This window comes from Paramacrobiotus metropolitanus, unplaced genomic scaffold (genome assembly GCF_019649055.1).
Source record: "Paramacrobiotus metropolitanus isolate TYO unplaced genomic scaffold, Prichtersi_v1.0 Parri_scaffold0000040, whole genome shotgun sequence".
Classification (NCBI taxonomy): Eukaryota; Metazoa; Tardigrada; class Eutardigrada; order Parachela; family Macrobiotidae; genus Paramacrobiotus; species Paramacrobiotus metropolitanus.
This window is the reverse complement of record NW_026570260.1, coordinates 450,908-471,777: the sequence shown is the minus strand read 5'-3', so window position 1 is coordinate 471,777 and position 20,870 is coordinate 450,908. Positions and strand designations below refer to the sequence as shown.

At 44.9% G+C, this 20,870-nt stretch overlaps 5 protein-coding genes across 7 annotated transcripts; 4 read left to right on the top strand and 1 right to left on the bottom strand.

Annotated features, from left to right (window-relative positions):
• Positions 1–91: 91 nt before the first annotated feature.
• Positions 92–1,933, top strand: LOC129590338 (uncharacterized). 2 transcript variants are annotated; one of them, XM_055485505.1, is made up of 4 exons: positions 92–223; positions 282–545; positions 1,236–1,362; positions 1,508–1,933. In XM_055485505.1, exons 2-4 carry the CDS (start codon positions 315–317, stop codon positions 1,711–1,713), a joined length of 564 nt encoding a protein of 187 aa, XP_055341480.1. In that variant the 5' UTR covers positions 92–223; positions 282–314; the 3' UTR covers positions 1,714–1,933. The 2 variants fall into 2 exon arrangements, with proteins under 2 accessions (XP_055341480.1, XP_055341479.1); XM_055485504.1 differs by having other exon boundaries at positions 109–545.
• A 681-nt stretch (positions 1,934–2,614) lies between these two features.
• On the top strand, positions 2,615–7,925 carry LOC129590607 (cysteine--tRNA ligase, cytoplasmic-like). Of its 2 annotated transcripts, none has more exons than XM_055485928.1 (17): positions 2,615–3,080; positions 3,904–4,088; positions 4,215–4,306; positions 4,379–4,467; positions 4,546–4,642; positions 4,741–4,839; positions 4,984–5,253; positions 5,310–5,398; positions 5,487–5,608; positions 5,665–5,820; positions 6,010–6,320; positions 6,409–6,500; positions 6,564–6,604; positions 6,696–6,919; positions 6,978–7,217; positions 7,281–7,424; positions 7,575–7,925. In XM_055485928.1, the coding sequence occupies exons 1-17, from the start codon at positions 2,917–2,919 to the stop codon at positions 7,716–7,718; spliced, it is 2,559 nt and encodes an 852-aa protein (XP_055341903.1). In that variant the 5' UTR covers positions 2,615–2,916; the 3' UTR covers positions 7,719–7,925. The 2 variants fall into 2 exon arrangements, with proteins under 2 accessions (XP_055341903.1, XP_055341904.1); XM_055485929.1 differs by lacking the exon at positions 2,615–3,080 and adding an exon at positions 3,432–3,634.
• A 1,122-nt stretch (positions 7,926–9,047) lies between these two features.
• On the top strand, positions 9,048–9,914 carry LOC129590583 (probable G-protein coupled receptor No18). The gene has a single exon (XM_055485884.1). It carries the CDS (start codon positions 9,048–9,050, stop codon positions 9,912–9,914), a length of 867 nt encoding a protein of 288 aa, XP_055341859.1.
• A 5,521-nt stretch (positions 9,915–15,435) lies between these two features.
• Positions 15,436–17,569, top strand: LOC129590582 (nuclear receptor subfamily 2 group E member 1-like). The gene is made up of 6 exons (XM_055485883.1): positions 15,436–15,580; positions 15,661–15,775; positions 15,861–15,994; positions 16,569–16,885; positions 17,033–17,258; positions 17,331–17,569. The coding sequence occupies exons 1-6, from the start codon at positions 15,568–15,570 to the stop codon at positions 17,567–17,569; spliced, it is 1,044 nt and encodes a 347-aa protein (XP_055341858.1). The 5' UTR covers positions 15,436–15,567.
• Positions 17,570–17,944: 375 nt separating this feature from the next.
• Positions 17,945–20,362, bottom strand: LOC129590479 (1,5-anhydro-D-fructose reductase-like). The gene is made up of 9 exons (XM_055485735.1): positions 20,040–20,362; positions 19,793–19,960; positions 19,573–19,699; positions 19,420–19,496; positions 19,228–19,344; positions 18,887–18,960; positions 18,690–18,816; positions 18,440–18,609; positions 17,945–18,351 (listed from the first exon to the last, which is right to left on the bottom strand). The coding sequence occupies exons 1-9, from the start codon at positions 20,067–20,069 to the stop codon at positions 18,297–18,299; spliced, it is 945 nt and encodes a 314-aa protein (XP_055341710.1). The 5' UTR covers positions 20,070–20,362; the 3' UTR covers positions 17,945–18,296.
• Positions 20,363–20,870: the final 508 nt, after the last annotated feature.

Here is a 20,870-nt window from a genome sequence, read left to right as displayed (position 1 = left end):
TGTAGATGCGTATTGCGTACGGTGCTACGTACGCAGTACTGCGGTCACTCCTAGTCGCGGTCACCGATCTCGCAGGATCTTGAAAACGGCACAGTAACATCAGGGAAAATTACTTCAGCCAACATCCTATTCAGCGTCCATTTTAGATTGAGTTTTAATTTCAATACACGTGATCTTCTTTAGCCTTTTTAATAATTATTTGCTTCCTTAAAGTCAGCACAAGGTACTTTCCTGAGCGCAGTAAATTAACACGGACCATGGCCGTCGTAAACGTTTTTCAGGATGGTGCGTGTAAGAACCTTGCGAAAGAGGTGATGCTCTCATCACCAGGAGCCACCGCACGAGTATTCTGGCACATTGACCAGCATAACTACCATACTGGCGACTTGTCGGAGCATTTCGTGGAAAACATCGCTGGCTCGCTAGCGCAGCTGATAGCGCAATACCACGCTCTGTCCGCTTCGGAGATCAGCGTGGAAGCCCACTGCAACTTTTCCAGCTGTAAAGTTCTGACGGATATGGTCTGGTATCTGGGCCAGTATCATGTACGTGCTTGACTATTGACTAGTAGAACAATACCGCTTGAATAATCAGTATATCTACTTCTCTACTTCGTATAGATAAAATTTTATATAAAATAAAAAGTTAACAATATTTTGCCTTTTTTACCATTGCATTTTACCTAATTAGTGTTCAACTGCAAAGCCTGCAATATGAACTACAGCTATTCAGCTTGTGTAACTTAAATTAACAATAAGTATTTATTTTGCTGCCGCTCTGCCTATTTTGCTGCCGCTCTGCTCTGTTTTTGCTGCCGCTCTGCAGAAAATAAAGTACTGTAAACGAGTTATCAATATGACAATAATTGTAAACATTGTATAATAGCAGAGGTACGGGCAACGACCTAAATATAAATCTATCCGTAATTATCGTATATTCCTAATGTCTATCTTATACAATACTCCTACTACGCTTCGGCTACGCTTCAAGTGCACCCGCCGAAAGCGAGTGCACTTTCCTAGTTATTTTTAATTGATACTGGACTGGATCTTGTTTCCATTCTTTGAATGTTACATTAATATAAAAATTTTTGAATTAATAAACTAGGTCTAAGGTTCAAATACACGCATAACCTTGGGAATTATTTCCCAAATCTGCTAAAAAAACAATGTATTACATTACTAACCATATCTACAAAGTACAAACTTGTTACTTCATGTTGTATGTACCTGTAGATTCCTGTAAAACGCCACATGAACCCTACTATAATGACTGCCCAGCAAGCCATAATGCTACGACTTCATTCATTGCACGGGAGCGACATGAATGGTGACACAAAGTTCCCCGTATGCCTTATTACCGGTGAGTGACTGCGCAACGGAATGCTTGCCCTATGCGCTGTTTATACATCAGCCGGATATTGACGAGTGATTACTTACTTTACAGTATTTATGTTTATGGAAGTAATGCTTTATTTTACCTTAGCCTTGGTATGCTTGTTGTATAGATGATGAAAGATTGATTTACGACTGCCTGCAATTACTGGAAACCCGTATGATCTTATGCACCACTCTTACGGAGTGGAATTCAGCGGGCGTCGTTCAGGTTCTGCAGAGCGGTGGGCACGTTTATCAATGGAGTAAAGAATACGGCGTCGGAGTCAAGTATCCGGTCTTTGACGGACTATTAAACCCCGCCATTCAGTATGGTTGAGCTACTGTCCATTTGTCAATACTTAAAATTAAGGAATTTGAGAGCATCGTTGCTAATTTGTTGCTGTCACTTAACCGTTAAGACTTACTGTTAAGAACACTGTACTGTACATAATTGAATTGTGCAGTTAAAATTACTCGTGTACATATACTATAGAACTATAATTAATGCGAAAGCTATTGATCAAGTATTGCCGCACGACTTGCGAGTACATACTTAATGTCGTACGCATCTGCGGGGGTATTTGTACATTGAAATTACGACAAAAGTTCGATCACTCCGGCGATTTACTAATTATGATCTAAACACTAAATTTAAAAGAGAATATTAAATTTTTATACATAAATTAACACCTGAAGGGTAAAATATTAAAAATTCCGTATGTACAGTTCATGAAATGAATACTGTTGAAGAACATTTTAAGTTACATATTGTTTTTTATTGTGCGTTTACTGGTGCAAGCATCGCTGTATGGTATTGTTTTTAGGAATTAAGATGCTACACTTAAATCTTATGGCGCTAGAATTAGCGTTGCAAACCTTATTAATGGTCTTGATTTACAAGTTAGTGGCGTTTACATAAACATATGCCGGCCGGATGGTGACGCGCCGATTAAAGGGGAGATTGGTCGTAAGGAGTTGTATAAGTAATACTTGAAAATGACTGGGGAAACATCTCATATAATCATATAATGACCTTTAGCGCCCAGTTGTACTGAAACTAGATTGTGGCCATCTGCGCCATTTGATACCAATATCGGCTTTTTCCTCGCAGCGACACAGAAGTCAGTGCATTGTACAATCGGTGACTTTAACCGTAGCGGCGTGTGATATTGCGATTTTTATCAGTTGATAGTTATCGATGATCGCATGTCTTCACAGTTGTCAGTTCGGTTTCCGCATACGGATTAGGTGGAAAACTAGTAACAGTTCGAGTTGTAATTGTAAGTTTTGTATCGGCGAAATCCAAATGCTTTAAGTCTTCGGTTTCTGCTGTATGAAAGTGATCGCGAAAGTTGGAAATTTCATAATCATTTTGAATCTGAAATCAGTGCATCTAGACGGGTGATATATGCATGATCCTTTGAAAGAGTGCCGGGACCGGAAGTCGACAAAATAGTACAACTATATTCCATTCGTTTAATTGGTGTAGCCTAAAAATCGTGTACCCTGCGGCTCCGCGTTGGTTATATAAGCAGCCATAATGCGCGCTGTTAATTCCAAGAGACGCCATCAGGAGGATTTCGCGTACGGGGAACCGGAAGTGGTCACTGACAAGATAGATTATTTCTTCCACAATGGCATACATCCGGCCGCTGAGGTCGTTACGGAACCCATGGTGTTACCGCGCTCGCGACACGATACATGGTACACGCAGAACTGCAAAATCTGAGGTTTAAGTCTGCACATAATTGCTAAGTATTTCGTAATGCGGCAGCCATGCAATATGCCTTATTTAAAGAAAATCGGCTTCATTAATTATTAGTTGTTACTTATTGGTTAGCATTTAAATCCTTTCATGTGGTATTACAGTGGTAATGTGGTATCAATTTGCCAGTTTCATAGTATGTATTCTTTGGGGATAAAAAATTTGATGAATGCATTATTGCAGCAATGAATTATGTAATGCGGCAACAACAATGACCGGATCATAATATTAATGACTCATAAAATTTTAATTATTACAAGTTTCTACAATTCATGTGCTCAGTGGGTTATAAATCGCTGCTACTGAAAAGAAATTATCCTCTATTTTGACTGGGTACAGTTAGATATTTGCCAGGTATTAAATTCTACCACAGTAAATATGATATAAAAACAAAGGTTATTCTTTCCGCAAGAACAAACGTTTTGGGGAATTATTTTTCACATCCGGTCGACAACAGCGAGAACCTTCAGAGACTGTAGAGCATATTGTTCAAGTGAGTCATTGCTGTTTTATGCCATTTGACGCAGCTGACGCAACGTGGTGCACTCCGCTGCTGATAAGTGAATTCTAAAATTTTACCGATGTTAAGATACCTAGTTTGACAGTGTACGACGTTTTGACGAAAATATTAGATTTAGCCATTCTGATTATTGATCCTTAGACAGTTATTTGTATTTTGTGAGAAGACTGCCAATTTCCCGAGTGGAAGTGTGAGAGTGATCGTGGTAGACAGTTGGTGTTGAGCTTGTCACTTGTGTTAAGGAACAGCGAAGAGTGCGAGGAGGAACCCCTGTTCGACCAGCGTAAACTGCACCGTTCGCGATCTCATCCGTGCAGCCGCGATCCCGAACACAGCCAAACGCACCTGCTGGCCCATCAGCAGCGTCTCAGCGAGGCCATGGAGGGCGGCGATCTAACGAAACTGCTCAGCGACGCTGACACTCTCGGTGAGCAACGAGAACAGCCACGAACCTCCTGGACTTCGTTTTGCACGAAAATCTATATAATCGAACAATTATCCATTTGAATCATCGTTTGCACTGTACAACGTAAAATTCTTGATTCGCTTGCAGAACGGAGTAAAAAGGTCCAGAGTCTGTGGCGCGCTCCGTCCGGAGAGCAGCGCCAGCAGCTGCGATTATACAACAGCTTTACGCGGAGAAAAGTGAGTGTTGTCACTTGGAAGTGTAGCACTTGGAATGGAACTGTCGTGATATTTATCATGATTGATCTGTAGGAGATCTTTGTCCCGGAGGATGGGGAGCGAGTGTCATGGTACACCTGTGGTCCGACGGTGTACGATGCTTCGCACATGGGCCATGCCAGGTGCGGCACGGTGTCTACAGTCTTCCTCTTCATGATTCTTTGAATTCTCTCTTTGAATTTTTGTGGTGCTTTCCTCAGAGCCTACATCTCCTTCGACATTCTCCGGCGCGTCCTCACCGACTACTTCAACTACGACGTGCAGTATGTGATGAACATCACCGACATCGATGACAAGGTGAACGAGTCGCGGTTGCGTCAGCCTCTTTTGCTTGATCGACATCAGAATGTTCTCAATGGCAGCAGTGAAAAAACTCGCTTTCATTCATTGATTAGATCATCAAGCGCGCACGGGTCCACTATCTCTTGGACCGCTACAAACAATCGAGCCATAAAAAAGATGTCATCCTCGCCGATTTACGCGAAGCACTGACGGTATGATTTGTTGGTTTTTTCGTTTTTATTAGTTATTGTCCTACTTGAGTTTTCGACTTTTCAAAAAATTTTAATTTTTATGTACAGTGTCATTATTGTGAAATGTTATTTGTTTCTTGTGTTTGTTATGGGATTTTTTTGTAGCAATTTTTGACGATGATCAACAAAGAAGACTGCCAGGATAAAAAGTCAGCCTACTCGAACATCGATAAGAAATGCCGCGATCTGCTCCAGGAGTACGAGCAGTTGACGACCCCCGACCCACCCACCGCGGAGTTGTACGAAGCCTTTAGTGAGCCTCTGGGAAACCATCTAGACCGCCGCGATGGCTTCAACGTCACCGACAACGCCATCTTCGCCGCACTGCCCAAATTCTGGGAGAACGACTTCCATGCTGACATGAGAGCGCTTAATGTTAGTCTAGCACTCTTGCATCTACTTTTATTTTTTACGGGTTATATTTTGTGAAGGTTTTGCCGGCGGATATCTTGACGCGGGTCAGCGAATACGTTCCGGAAATTGTGCAGTTTATCCAGAAGATCGTCTCCAGTGGATACGCGTAAGTACTGTACTATCCGATCATTTTATCTGTTATCACGTCTTTTGACTCTTTTCTGAGTTTGGATGCATTCGTTGCTTTGTGACAGTTATGAAGCCGATGGCTCGGTTTACTTTGACACCAAGGCCTTCGATCAGTCCGATAAGCATCACTATTGCAAGTTGGTACCGGAAGCGTTTGGAGACACGAAAGCCTTGGAGGAAGGCGAAGGTAATCTTAAATTGTTTTGTGGATGGCTTCCATTTCAGACTTAAGGAATGTTACAGGCGTTTTGTCGGAACAAAGCCGGGGCAAACGAACAGCCATGGACTTTGCGCTATGGAAAGCGTCGAAACCCGGTGAGCCGGCATGGGATTCGCCATGGGGCCGCGGTCGGCCGGGATGGCACATTGAGTGCTCTGCCATGGCTACCGAAGTTCTCGGTATGTCGCTAATTTACTGCACTACGCGTATTCCCAGTTCGTATTGCATTTGTTCATACATTGTTTACTTAAACGATTTGGCATTTTTTGAAAATAAACGGTTTGTTTAAAAACATTAGAATTTTTTCAAAAAGTTTACTTTTAAATTGATAATATTAAGCGAAAGAGTTGGAGGAAAATGGTGTGCAGGCGACAAACTGGACATTCACGCCGGTGGCGTGGATCTGCGCTTCCCCCACCACGACAACGAGATTGCTCAGTCGGAGGCGGCGTTTGGGAGCGACGCGTGGGTCAACTACTTCCTGCATTCGGGCCATCTAACCATCACAGGCTGCAAAATGAGCAAGAGTCTCAAGAACTTCATCACCATCAAGGAGGCGCTGAAGAAGAACACGGCCCGCCAGATCCGCATTGCTTTCTTGCTCCACTCCTGGAAGGACACGCTCGACTACTCCGACGCTGTCATGGACGGCGCAGTGCAGTTTGAAAAGACCATCAATGTAAAGTTGTAAACAGATTTATGGTTTTAAACGGATTTCGTCGCGTCCCACATTTTCTGCTGCTCTATGGAAGTCGTAATGTTTGTAGGAATTTTTTCTCAATATCAAGGATCTATTGCGATCTTCGGCAGCTGATGATCACTCAAAATGGAATGAAGAGGATTTAAAACTTAGAGACAAGTACATGCGCATAACTGCTTTGTAAAACTTTAGCATTACTATTTTCACTGAGGCCTTTTGTAGATTTTTCGCCGACAAAAAGACCATTCATAATGCACTGTGCGGTAAGTTGCGTTTTCTGAGCATTTTGACAGTGTGGCATACGTAAATTGGTATTTGATGTTTGTGGTGACCCTGATGGTTGTTATCTTACAGATTCTGTTGATACACGAACGGTGATGGACACGATTCGAAAGATGATCAGTGACACGAACGTGTACAACCGCGAAGCGGCATCCAACGGGCGCAGCCCACATCCGGCATTACTGAGGCTAATTGCGCTGTATCTGACGAAGATGATGCGTATCTTCGGTGTTTTCGATGCGGATGATAGTATTGGACCATCCGTCCAAATCGCCGGCGGCAGTGGAACGGTTAACGTAAGTTCGTATTACTCTCGTTGAACAACATAAAATAAGATGAGGAATTTCCTTGCAGCTGGAAGAAGTGGTATTGCCGTATGTTCGTGCTCTGGCTGACTTTCGTGACGAAATTCGACAGGAAGCGCGCGGCTTGGAGAAGGCCGGGAAGATCTTGCAGCTGTGCGATAAAGTTCGCGACGACATCCTGCCCAATCTGGGCGTCCGGCTGGAGGATCGCGAGGGCGACAACCAACCGTCGGCCATCAAACTGGTTGATCGGGAGACGCTGCTCCGGGAGAAGGAGGCCAAAGTGAAGGTCCGTGTTTTAAAATAAGAATGATTAACGGCGTTAAGGGTTAAATGTTATGGTCTAATTCAGGTGGAGCAGGAAAAAAAAGCGGAGAAGGAACGTAAACGGCTGGAACTGGAGCAAGCACGGTTGGCCAAGGAGAAGATCTTGCAAACCCCACCCGATCAGCTTTTCCGCTTGCAGATAGACAAATATTCACAGTTTGACGGCAAGGTACTTACACCTCAGTAATAATAACAACAGAATAGCTAACAGGAAAAAATGGAAAGCAGATATCAGCAGAAAAACCATACGTTTTTTATTTTTGGTAATTTTTGCTGGTACGAAAGCCGGGCGAATTCACCTTGTTTCCGATGGTTCTAGGGCATTCCGACGCACGATGAAAAGGGGCAGGAGCTAAGCAAAGGCCAGATAAAGAAACTGCAGAAAGCCTACGAACAGCACGAGGCGCAGTTCAACAAACGAGTAACCAATGGACACGCAGCACCGGTCAACGGCGAGGCCTGATGTGGCCAGATGAAGGGCGTTTAATTTATAATACAGAATCATTTATTTATTATCCCTTTGTGTAGTGCGTTTTTTTAGAGATTTGTACGGTTTTTAAGAAGACGATTTATTTAGCTTGAAGAGACTGTATGGAAACTGTATCTTGTGACCGGAAATAACCGCATGTGCGGAAGTAAACTGAATGAAAAAGAGCGGAGGTAATAACGATATCAGGTTATCCGGATTTCGACTAAACGCGATGCGCATGACAGAGTTCACACAACGTGGCGGCCTACATTAGGGCGACGTCACGTGATGGATGCATCCGTATCCCATCTGCTCCAGTTTCTGCAACTTCCGAGAATGCGCACATCTGACGTGCCACGCGGCATCTGATGCCGGCCGCAGCGCGATTGACGTAGCAGCCAGGCCAGGTTTCATCAACGTACTCGTTGTATCTGCATTGTAAAATTACTAAGTATTTCGCATGGTACCTTTAAGTAACGTAGAGATAGGTAAGCGGCATAGGCGTGCGCCAGTCAGATGTAAAATTGCTCAGCTGTTTTGCCGACTGCGATTTGACCACAGGTGAGACATCGAGTACTTTGTGCTTCATTCTGCTTACTTCGAGTACGAGTGCGCTATTCGGGAGAAGCCCTCTTTATGTTGCGAGGCAGCAATGCGATTCATTCGCTTAGTCGGACCGTGGCAGCGAATCCTGTTGGCGATCAAGGCAGGTGCAAGTGGTAATGTTAGTGGCCACTCAACACGTCATTACGCTAATGGAGGCAGGATACAGTGGTGATAATTGGCGGTGTCATGCACGCAATTCCTGTTATCGGTTTCCCCCAAGCTCAAGGGTAATGTTACAGTACCACGAACGGGTGCCCTTTCTTTAGTCTCAGTCGGCAAATTCCGTCCGGATAATAATTATAAATTACTCTTGAATCAGTGGCCAATTTCTTTAAGAGCGGTATTAAGGTATCTGAGCGCTGCACTGGAGTAGCAAGTTGTGCAGTCTTACCGCGCGATATCACAGTAGTTCCTACCATCCCCATTTCCAGCAACCTTAGCTTCGGTTCTACTGCGTGGCAGCGTGCACCAACATGCACTCCAGCTTCCTCTACGGTTTCCATGTAAAACCAAATACGCTGTGCTTGTGCAATGTACCTAACATCAGTAAATACAAGGCGCACCTTGGGACATCACGGAACGAAAGACCTAAACGGTGGTAGTACGAACTACACGAACGTTTCCCATTCCAATTCCACCAGAAACGCTAGCCTAGACGATGCCTGCCTCCATTATGGTAATTGGAGCGATCCGCAAACCGCCATCGAAATCGTCTCCATGTCGGCAGTTATCATAATCAGCGCCGCCGGTCTCGTCAGTCTCTTCCGCACCACATCCGTCAGCTCCTCATTTAAACCCTACATCGCCAACCTTCTCCTGGCCAACTTATCCCTAGCTGTTTTTGAAAATCCCCTGGACATTTTATTGGAGCTCTCCTGCCAACACTGGACGCTGTCGTGGGCGATCTGTGACCTTTATCTGTACTGCAACTACGTCATCACGGCGTGGGCGATACACGCCCACCTCCTCATCACCGTCAACCGCCTCTGGGCGCTGGTTTTTCCTTACAGTTATCGTGACCAACACATTATTAGCACCAGCTTCCTCTTTATAGGCGGCGCTCTTGTATACGTCCACATTTGGAGCGTTCCAGGCCTCGTTCTGGATTCCGTGTTCTACCGCAGCATGAATGACGAATGCGAGGTGAACAACGACGCCCAACGAACGTGGGCATTAGCGCTGCAGATCTGCTTGTTTCTGGCTCCTATCGTCTTCGTGGCGGGAGCCTATATGTACATTATCGACCGGCAGCGTATGCGATGGAAGACGCGTCCCGGAACAAGGGAAGCCCCTCTGTCGCAGAAGCCAACGGACGGGAAAAGCAGCGATCCTCCTGCAGCACAGAAGAACACCCGTCAGCAAAACAATCAGGCCTTCCTCATCCTCACCCTGTTGACCTGCAGTGTGGTGATTACATGGACGCCCTACCAGGTCTGCCAGTTATTGCAGATCCTGGACATGACGGTGGCCGATGACGTCATAGGCGCCCTGGATGTTTTGTGGATCATTCAGTCTGTCCTGGATCCGGTGCTGTCCACCAGCATTGTCTCGGACGTATGGGCCGCTTTCCAGCAGTGGCGTTGATGAGGAACATCTTTATATAATTATATGTGATTGTTTTAGTGTGTGGCAAAGCTTGGAACGAATGACCTTCCGTATGGAACCGGACCATGACTGGTTTCGTGTCCATCTAACAGTTTTGTAAAGAGTACGGTTGCAGATGCCTCATGATCAGTTGCACTGTATATGAGTAACATCTGAACATAACTGTCTTTCTGGGTTTAATTAGAGAACAGCAGTTTTACGTTAGTAACATTTTGAGCACTGGTACTTTTCGGGTCTATACGACTATAATTAGGTAACTGTTATCATGGAATTAAAGCACGGTATGTCTGAGAATATCGATACTGACACGCAATGGCCATCAGCTGCGTTGTATGTTTTCAGTTTGGATATCCTATTCTGCGTAGAAGTATACATGCAACGCAGTCCAGGTACTAGAGTGTTAACTCTTAAGAAAACGATGATACTGAACCATACATAAGCTTGAGGATTCAGCGTGGTATACTGTATTTTCTTGACGAAAATCAGGGAAATAAAGATTGTACTTCCATTTTTTTTATATCACGCCTATAGAACCGTTAACAGCCACTTCAGACTTTTGGTGCTGTTAAATAATTACTTTTTTATGTTTGCAGCACATTCTGAATTGTCAGACGTACTCGTAGTATTAAAACAAGTGTGAGTGAGTCAGTCTACTGGGATAAATTGAACAAAAAACTTGAGCACTTTGCAGTAGTTTCACCGACTACGGCGCCCCAACCAGTCGGATTTAAAACCTGGGACATCAGTTTTTTACATATACAACTTTTCTCATTATCATGGATTTTCTGCACCTAAACCATTGGAATTCGGATCGTAAGAAATGCAATATAGCTGGTTGGAAGCAAAGACCGGTTGGTGTAGGCGCGAGCTTCTTGAATTGCCGGAAAACCAAACATAAGGTCAGTAGCCATCTGCAAAAACAAAACTCATTAGCAGTGCTGCAAAATTATAAAGCCCTGAAACAGCAATGATGCAGTTTACGTGGAACGTTTTTCGCATAGTGGTAGAACGATCATCATTTTCAGCGAGTTTGTAATATTAATACTGCAGGAATCACGGTTTGATCCACCGTTTCCTCAAGGTTACAAGGGCGCAATAGGCGAGCGTTTTCTGTCACAACCTTTTTAGTAACGGGGAAGTCAAAAGTGGAGTTAGGTAAAAACAGCTCCCTTTAGGCCACTAGTTTTAAGGTTTAATTTTTGAATGTTCAGCCACTAGCTTTATTATAACATTAATTCTATTATGGATGGTTGCATATCTTTATGGGATTTTTTCGGTTTTTGAAATGTTAACGTTTCAAAAAATGAAAAACTCCCATAACGATTTGCAACAATAAAGTCAGACACTATCGTAAATGAGAACAGGTACTTGCACATTAGTAACAGCGATGAATCCTCCCGTAGATATCCTGTGATAAAGGTGCCTTCTCGTTTAGACTTGATTTGTTTTTGTTTGTTTATCATTTGCGCCTTTATACTCGTATGTTCGCAGTCGATCACAGGTCCAAACATGAACCACATCTGTGGACACTTACTGGTTAGCAAAACGTATATGGTAGAAATCAGTTACTAATTTATGCACCGATCGATAATACGTTTTGTATTTTAACAAGTGCATAGTTCCACAGTTGAGCGTATTTACCGAAATATTTTTACCGATGAGCTCGGTAACCTTTAGGAATTTCTCCAAGGGAGCTTCCTTTAAACACTGAACGACTTCTGCTTGTGTGGCGTTTAGGCATCCAAGTGCACTGGCCACCGTATCAGCACCAACTTTTGCAGCGTAATTGACAGACCGCGATGACAGGATGCTTCCACTCATTGCTATGCCGGCACGAACATTTTCTACAAAGAGAAGTTTTGGTTAGGCTGCAATATTGCCTGACGCTTTTATCCAGAAACACCGCTGAAGTCGGCGCGCCTCCTGCGCTTTCTCCAAAAATACTGCTTCCGGATCCTCACCGAATTTGGCAATGTTTTCCTTGACCCATTTTAGGGCCACTTTGATATCCCCGATTCCGTAATTACCGTTAATTGCCCCGTCTCCTGTGCTAAAAAACCCTAAAACTCTTTCGTGTTTTGTGTCGCAGCACTGGGTGCTTACTTGTTTGACAGGCAGCACAAAGATCTTGTGGTCAAAGACATGAGAAGTTTTATGTAAAATAATTTACCGTATGCGTACAGATAAATATTAAGGAAAATATCAAGAATTCGATTGCGTAGTACCGCATATATGTACGTACAGAGTAGAACATATGTTACACGATGCGTATAGCGATCCGAATCGAATTAAATCTTCAGCTCTAATCAAACTAATGTGTTTGAAAGCAAACGCAATGCCACATTAAGAGGTAATTTTTTTTTAAAAACCAAGTCAAAAAATTGAATATATTATTTACGGCAGGTTGACGACAATTAAATCATTATAGCTACACTGCACTGCATCTCTTTATGCATTGAGCCACAATGCGCGATTTCGTGTTCCTTGACGGCCGGGCAGTTAAAATTTCAACGTAGGTTAATATCTACGAGTACGTAGGGCAATAATTATCATGCAATTACAGTAGAGAAGCAAATTCGTGCGTGCTGCAGAGCCATTCGTACAAAGGTGCATATATCAGCCGCTACCAGTGCTGGCGCTAATAGGCCCGGCTGTATATAGGGAACGGGATACAGAAAAATTTCCATGAGGATATTTTGCCGGAAGCCATTATTGCCGGTCACTCGTGTGCATTACGCTGTTTCATGGGATGCATTTGTACGTCGAAATGTCATGTGCTCTAGCTATCTACGTAACCGACAGAAATCAAGATATACGGCACCATTGTATAAGGCCGCTACGAAGTACGAAGTCAGCAATGACTTCATATACACCAGCTGAGGTAACGTCATAGTGGTCAGCAGCGTGACTTCATAGTATTACTTCCGTAGCAAACTTCGGTAACGCACTTCCGTAACGAACTTCCGTAACGGACAGAAATCAGCAAATGCATTAGTCTGGAATATAGAGAACCTCCGCTACGCTCCGGTCGATCAGCTGGCTCGTCCCTGCACACCGGTCGGCCGCACGGGCATAGAGTCTGTTATGAGGTTGAGCTCTCCAGGTGTGCCGCAGCCACCGCTTCCCCCACAACCGGGTTTCGTAAGCATCCGGCGTTTGCAGATGGACACAACCGGCGTGGAGGGTAGCGGGTCTAAGATAGCTTGTACATTTAACAGCACATCCAGGCTGGCCACCAACGGACCGCTCACTGGCACTTTGACAATTAAAAGCAACTGACAGACCTGATACGGCGTCCACGTCATCAGAAGGACGTCACGACGTCCACGTCACGATAAGGAAGGCCTGGTTATTCTGCTGACGTGTTGTTTTGTTCACTGTGTCCACACTGGACCCGTCCATGGTCAGGCTCTGGTTCTTCTCCTGTCGAAGTGACCCGGGTCTCGTCCGCAGTCGCATCCGCTGTTTCAAGATGATGAACACATACGATCCCGCCACAAACGCGATGGGCGCCAGAATTAAGCAGACCTGCATTCCCACCACCCATGATCGCTGGGCGCCGTCGTTGTTCTCGCAGTCATTTTCCATATTCCGGTAGAAGAGGGAATCCAGGATTAAGCCGGGAATGCACCAAGCGTGGAGGTATATGAGCGCGCCGGTGATAACGAGGAAACTGGTAACGATGCTGTGGCGGTGCCGGTAGGCGTAAGGGAAGGTCAGCGCCCAGAGGCGATTAAGGGTGATGAGAAAGTGGGCGTGCATCGCCCAACCGGTTATGACGGAGTTGCAGTAAAGGAAAAGGTCACACGCCGCCCATGACAATGTCCAGCGCTGACAGGACAGCTCGAAGAGAATATCTAGAGGATTCTCCAGGATAGCCAGGGTCAGGTTGGCTAGGAGGTGATTGGCGATGTACGGTTTGAAAGTGGCGCTGACGGATGTGGTGCGAAAGAGACTTACGAGACCGGCGGTGTTCAAGACAATCACTGCCAACATTGCAGTTATTTCCACGATGACCAGTGGGACACTAAGATTCCCATAGCGGGAACAGATGGCATTCATGGTAGTGTTAGTTTTGTTGAACAGCGTCATTGCCTGCGAATAGTTTCCCTTGAGTATTTCGAAGCTCTTTGGATAGCAGTAAATTATCACCTTGACAGGAACGCAACTGGTGCTTATGCAGATTATTTCGTATATTTTGTAATTGCGCACAATCGACGCCATATAGCGATGATCACGCAAGGAGCTTTGAGGCAGCCGTGCCAGCACATGACTGTGCATCTTCGCAGTAAACGTCGTCATTAAGTACTAAAGTCAGAATAATGATGTAGGTGGTTGAATGGCTGTGAATTGCGGGTGGATAGAGTGCCGACCGGAAGGAGGGGACATACTGATTGGTTTGGTGGAAGCCAGCCAAAAATTTGTTGATGCAGAGCGGGGTGCGTGGTCTTACGGCTGGATTGTGTGTGCCATAATTATGATGTAACATTTGAATGGAATACTGCTCGATTCCCTTTGTCAGAGGTCGTCGATGCGACGGCGATTTCTGGCTCGACATGAAGCATGTAAAAGGAATGGAATGTAATGTGTTATTAATATGTGTTATTAATATGCTGGTCGGTTTTTTCCCGTGATTAGAAGGGGGTTGGGCAGGGATGCGCTATAGCTATGAAGTGCCAATCGAGCGGCATGGTCTTTCGCGGCTGATGACCCCCATTATGCATGGCTCTTACTTGTTATAATATAGCAAGTGCGCCATATTATGGCGCCATCTTAAAGCAAAGCAGCGTGTTCCTGCATTCCCGGCAAAGGTCACTTTATGCAGATCGCCACTCGCCCTGTTGAATGATCTTGATACAACAATCAGACTTGGTCGCGTCACCATCTCTAGACTTCGATCTTGTGCAATCGCAACCACATATATTTGGCAAAATGGTCCGAAACTAACGACTTTTAAAAAATCTGTGCTATTATATTTTTCTCCTTCAATTAAAAGCCCAGTTGGCTAGAAATTCTATGGTCGAAGTCGATCGGATTTCGCGCCAGCTCCGTTGGAAAATTGGACGTTCTGCAAAGTGCTGTTAAAATGTGCGCAAGCGATGAAGCGTCCGTATCTGAGCGCATACCTGGGATGCGATTTAGAGACGACCAACTAACTACATAATAGCAACACTCGAATTTGCGCAAAGTTAATTGGAAATATACAAAAACGACCAAATCAGCATAGTTTTCATGCGGGTCGCATTCTGGGACGGGGATATGGGAACACGATCTTTTCCGCATATAAACTGCAATACGTTTGCGTGCAAAGACTGCTGCTAATCGAAAGCACTGTCAACTGCAGATGGAAGTGTTATAGTACTGTACTTTCTCCCGAAAGCAAACAGACGTCACTGTACGGCGTATCTTTACAACGAGCGTACTTAATGAGTACGAGTACCCATCAGGGCATCGAAATTCCGGCACATTACTAAATGGCGAATAGTGACAGTATTTCAGTCATTCTATTTCATGGTAGGTAGGCCGCTTGTGCAGTTGTCAGCCGCTTTTGTTATTCATGTCTGACGATGTACAAAACATGGGGAAATATATCAGTACGTGCACTTTGGGAGACAATTGAAAACGGGACAAAATGGAGCGACAAAGTAAGGGAGCGACACCAGCCTTTGCTGCATTTTATTAAACTGGGAACAGGTATTTAAATTTAATCTGCCACATTATGCAGGTGAACGCCTATTGGAGGTGACGTGCCAGGTATGTGGTGACCGGTCCAGTGGCAAACACTACGGAATATTCAGCTGCGACGGCTGCTCGGGATTTTTTAAACGGAGTATTCACAAGTACGCTTGCAGAATACCTTACAGTTGCTTTTCCTGGATCGTGGATTAGGTATTTCTTGAGCTATCAACGGTGCATTGTTTTTAGGAATCGAGCCTATACCTGCAAAAATTCAGATCCTAACGGCGCACGCGGCGCCTGTGTTGTGGACAAGACACACAGAAATCAATGTCGCGCCTGCCGCTTGGAGAAATGTCTACGCGCTGGGATGAACAAAAATGGTAGTTAAATGGAACTTTTCGTGCAAAAATTTCCCGTAGCTATGGTGTGTCAACCTGGCAGTCAAGCGGATTTCTAATAACACCCGCTTTAATCGGCACATTTACTGCCGAAAGCTGGGATCCTCGATCTTATTTTGTACCTACTTCCCTATTATATAGTTTTGTTACTATGCAGTAATTTAAATATTGGTAAGATTCCCGGTAAACAAAGCATCGAACGGTTACAATCGGTCATTATATTACTGAGTGTACGTTGTAAATTTTGTGGAGGATGTAGAGCGGAATCGATGACCCAGCAGTAACTGAGCATCCTTGACTGGTCGCCGCAGTCGTTAGGCGCCGACAGCCGGGATTGCGTGCAAGTGTTTTCACAGGGATAAACACTTTGTCTAAAGATCAATTTGCATAGAGATACGCCACTGTCATCCCGAAATGCCGATGCGTCGTCAGCTGCTGTCGTTCTCAGCATTGGTCGCATACGTGGGAAATCGATGCGCTAGACTAACTGGTCAATATTTGCCGCGATGCAGTGGACGCTTAATCCGTCAATACAATCGGTGTTTGTCTTTTATAGCGCTGCAACATGAACGTGGTCCACGCCGACCCAAGTTGCACCCCGGATGTCACACCCACTTTTCTGCCACTGCTTTGCCGGCATTGACCAATCATCCATATCATTCGCTGCAAATCCGGCAGGAGTTTGTGGACGTGTTGGTGGAGAAGTGTATGCAATCGACGCGCAGACAGACCTTTGAGTTAGCAGTGGAAGGAGACACAGAAGCGGCGGAGCGACGAAATCGGCAGCTGAAGCAGACGCTGGCGGTACTTTACGAAGTTGCGTTGGGACTAGCGCAGACGGGAAGCGCCCTGAACATCGCTGTCCGCGACCAGGTGGGTTACGAATACCGCTTTTTTGGTAACTGTTAGATTGCTGCCTGGCGCCTTTTGATTGGAAATTTTTGGCTTAGCCAATCAGCGATGACCAGCACAAGCAAATTTGTGCTGGTTAACATTTCTCAAACCGTCGCGTGTTCGTAGGTGCTGCTGTTGTACGAGTCCTGGCAGGAGCTGTTCATCCTGACACTGTATCTGTGCGTGAAGAATGCCTGCAATCTGGAGCAGTACACTAGCTTTCAGGATGTACCGGACATGACGCTACAAGAACAGTGGAATGCCGTTCTCCACATTGTCAACCGCCTGCGGGTGCTGCGCGCTGAGCAACCAGAGATTAACCGGCTCAAGCAGATCTGTTTTCTGCGCTATGGTAAGGGTTTCCTGTCCACTGTCCACTGCATAACAACAGCCAGGGTGAACTGTGCCGAACTATACATTTTAGATGCGCCATTGGAGGCCCGTACGGTGTACAACATTGAGGCGTTGCAAAACCAGGCGCAGGGAATGCTGCGTGAGCAGATGTTATTCGATAGTTTACGCTTCGGGAAGCTGCTGCTTCTTGTCGCCGAGCTGCGGATGATCAAGAAGCGCGCCGTACAGCGCATATTCTTCCCAGACTGCATCGACTTTGAGCAGCTTTTTCAAATGGTTTTGGCTAATATTTTTCGTTGCCGTTTGTGACCTTTGCCAGGATTAAGTGCGTCAGGGCACATCTGATGCATAGTACGTATACCGGTATGCTGTTGTACACTCGCAGAGTCTCATACTTGGACAGTAAAAACACCTTTTAAATTTCAAATAAAGCCAACCATGTGTCAAAAAGCATCAAAACTCAGTCAGAAATTCAAAGCAGAGCATGACGTAATTGAAGTTGTTAAAGAAGCGAGGTTACATGATGAAGGTTACATGAGCAAGGTTTTTATCTGACTTCGTATACAAATTAAAGATCATTCATGTACGATACGTCCAACATCCTCTACACAGTACTTTGGGAATACCTATATATAAATAAAAAGCTTTTCGGCATAATACGAAACAAAAAGAGTTGGTTTATTTTGGTGTCTTATTTTGATGAGTTGGTTTATTTTGATGTCTAATTAAACTCGCAGTTATGAAATTACGATACTGATCATGAGCGGTCGTGCAGTCCATCATGCTTAGAATTAATAAACTCACAGAAAATGAATTGCTGCAGCATAGTATTGTCCCAAAACACTTTGCTATTGTCCCAAAACACTTTGTTCTTCTGAAATGCAGTACAGTTAGAGGAAATAGTCAGCCAATACACTGATCAAGTCTTAGCGGGAAACAGGAGTCAGGGATTTGACAAAGTCGTCATGGGAGCAGTATGGTTTATAAATTACGACGGATTGCCGAATGGGGAGTAGGGTACCGGTACAACGATGAATTAGTATGGATCGTTGGGGCCCCAGGGAAAGTCCTTACTCTCCAGCACGTTTTTGCTACACATCATAAATACCAGTAATTAGTACTCTAGATATTAGGTAAATAGATCACTGTAGGCATCAAACTGTTGTCTTTTATAATCACCTGAAGGGCAGTGCGTAGACACGCAGCTTCTGGTCCAGCTTGGCAATGTTGTCCATCTCCTCCGCTGTTAACTTGAAATCAAAGATGTCCAGGTTCTCCTGCATACGCTTTGGATTGGTGCTCTTCGGGATGACGATAATGTCACGCTGGATCTCCCAGCGCAGCAATATCTGCCGTGAACACACACAAATAAAAAAGTACTCTCGCTCCATCTTGTCGCGGGCGTCAAGTGTGAACAAAGTGTACATACCTGCGCAGCGGACTTGTTGTACTTCTTCATCAGCGGCTGCAGCGTAGGCTCATCAAGCACATTGGTGACCTGCTTGCCGGCAGCCTTGAGTTTGGCCATCAAACCGGGATTTCCCAAGGGACCGTAGCTGCAGGGCACACCGAAAAGGTCACGTCTAATGAAGATCATCGTGCCAGCGCGCTGAAAACAAAACGTACCCGGACACGGAAATCCCTTTGGAATGGCAGTAGTTGACAAGCTCTTTCTGTTGGTAGTAAATGTGGCACTCAATCTGTAGATTTTTGCAATCAATTAGAAAACACTTTCTAATTGTATTTTGTTAAAATCATGAGATCAACTGCCAGAAAATCAAAATACACTTGCTTAATTCTTGCATGTGTTTGTGTTGTGTAAAGCTAAAGCAGTACCACGGTACGCAAGGGACAAACATTGCAAAGGAATTGTACAAACGCATATACATGTATTTATATTCGTCAGAGGCGCAGATAATGTTGAGGTATAAAGTGCATGTCAGTTCTAAGTTCTAACCCGTGCGTACCTGGAGATTAGCCGGTTTGATAGTGGAATTATCGAGAATGAACTGGATCTGCCGGCGGTTGAAATTGGAGACGCCGATGGAGCGCACCTTTCCGGATTCCACAGCCTTCTCCATCTCCTGCAACAATATGGTTCATGTATCGCTGATAAGCTATGAGCAGTGTGAAGTGATCATATTAGCCGTTTAACATACACGCCAAACCGCCTTGTGGTCGACATCGTGGATAAGATGGTTGCCCTGCGCGTCGGTCGGGTACAGGTTGGTCTCATCTACACAAAGTCAGCGATGAGTTATTTTGGTTAATGTGCTGAAACTGCGGCATCCTCGGCCGGTATAGCTAGTTACCTTCGGTAGGCAGGAAGCCTAGCGGGGAGTGCATAAGGTATAGGTCGATATAGCCGATGTCCAGACGGGCCAGCGACTTCTCCAGCGCCACATGGACACGCTCCGGCGTCAGGTGGGTGTGCGGCAGCTGGAAAATGAACGTAGGCTGTTGTACAATACGGGGGAATAGCGAGGTTAAGCAAAGCAGCATAGGCTGCAGTCGCGCGCGCGTTAATTGTACCTTGGTGGTGAGAAAGATGTCCTCCCGTTTAATAACACCCTGCGCGATCTTGTTGCGGATGCCGCGGCCCACGCCGGCCTCGTTGAAGTACAGATAGGCCGTGTCGATGTGTCGATATCCCATATCAATAGCTGCCTCCACCGCGGCGGTAGTCTCGTCATCTGTCGCCTAGATATGTCCACCGCGTTTTTCACCTTTTGGTACAAGCATCAAGCAAAGTTTTGGCTTGGTTGCAATGTATACTCACGTGCAGCGTCCCCAGTCCAACCAACGGCATTTCGAAGCCGCGCTGTTTAGCTTAATGCAGCCTTTCTTGTCCTTATCGCACATTTTGACGGGATCGTGTCGGGTTAAGTACAAAAAAAAAACGAGAAAGGGGCGCTGCGATTAATTCGAAGCGGAGTTAGTGGAGTGTTGCTGAGAAGTGCAAAACTGCTGTGGCTTTATACACACCTGGTTAAAGCTTATCGTCTTCAGTAAGTCTCGTTTATCGATCGATTTGAATGTGTGTGAAAATATGTTTTACCGGTTAGGTAATAACATAACCGGTAATCTACTCTAGTATCAGTGCCGCTGTGTACACGGCTATTCAAGCTGCTAGATAGACTAACAAAGCCCGCTAAACAAACTCCTTTCTGCGACGTGGCAAGCGCACTTCCGCCAGATATGCACCATACGGGAAAGGAACAGGACGGGACTGTTCCAATATTGACGTGTTTGCTGCATCATGCTGATGCGACGCAATGTGAAATACTACACGTATCCGCTGTATGTATTGTACTCGTACCGTATGTCTGCAGCTATATCGCATTCTCATTAAATTACAGATATGTACATACAGGTGTCGGATCCAATCTTCTTCACTTATACCAAATTCATATACAAGCATTGCATGTGCACTTGGATAGTATCGTATCTGTAGTTGGCGGGAAGCGCGCTAAAGAATAAAAGTCAGTCAAGTTTGTACAGAGTTTACCGGAATATGTCGAATATCAGTCAGCATTGTATATGATCATGAACATATTACAAAGTATCTTTATCTTTATATTCATACAAGCTTACCGACCAAAGCGTATTT

What these genes read in the sequence shown, in the direction of transcription:
- LOC129590338 (XM_055485504.1), top strand. Translation starts at nt 258, where the DNA reads ATGGCCGTCGTAAACGTTTTTCAGGATGGTGCGTGTAAGAACCTTGCG. An exon ending in GGTATCTGGGCCAGTATCAT is followed by an intron (nt 546 to 1,235) that starts GTACGTGCTTGA and finishes ATGTACCTGTAG; the next exon opens with ATTCCTGTAAAACGCCACAT. An exon ending in CCCCGTATGCCTTATTACCG is followed by an intron (nt 1,363 to 1,507) that starts GTGAGTGACTGC and finishes CTTGTTGTATAG; the next exon opens with ATGATGAAAGATTGATTTAC.
- LOC129590607 (XM_055485928.1), top strand. Translation starts at nt 2,917, where the DNA reads ATGCGCGCTGTTAATTCCAAGAGACGCCATCAGGAGGATTTCGCGTAC. An exon ending in CAGCGACGCTGACACTCTCG is followed by an intron (nt 4,089 to 4,214) that starts GTGAGCAACGAG and finishes ATTCGCTTGCAG; the next exon opens with AACGGAGTAAAAAGGTCCAG. An exon ending in AGTTTGAAAAGACCATCAAT is followed by an intron (nt 6,321 to 6,408) that starts GTAAAGTTGTAA and finishes TAATGTTTGTAG; the next exon opens with GAATTTTTTCTCAATATCAA.
- LOC129590583 (XM_055485884.1), top strand. Translation starts at nt 9,048, where the DNA reads ATGTCGGCAGTTATCATAATCAGCGCCGCCGGTCTCGTCAGTCTCTTC.
- LOC129590582 (XM_055485883.1), top strand. An exon ending in TTTAAACGGAGTATTCACAA is followed by an intron (nt 15,776 to 15,860) that starts GTACGCTTGCAG and finishes CATTGTTTTTAG; the next exon opens with GAATCGAGCCTATACCTGCA. An exon ending in ACATCGCTGTCCGCGACCAG is followed by an intron (nt 16,886 to 17,032) that starts GTGGGTTACGAA and finishes GCGTGTTCGTAG; the next exon opens with GTGCTGCTGTTGTACGAGTC.
- LOC129590479 (XM_055485735.1), bottom strand. Translation starts at nt 20,069, where the DNA reads ATGCCGTTGGTTGGACTGGGGACGCTGCAC. An exon ending in AGGCTTCCTGCCTACCGAAG is followed by an intron (nt 19,497 to 19,572) that starts GTAACTAGCTAT and finishes GACTTTGTGTAG; the next exon opens with ATGAGACCAACCTGTACCCG. An exon ending in AAAGGGATTTCCGTGTCCGG is followed by an intron (nt 18,817 to 18,886) that starts GTACGTTTTGTT and finishes TGTGCCCTGCAG; the next exon opens with CTACGGTCCCTTGGGAAATC.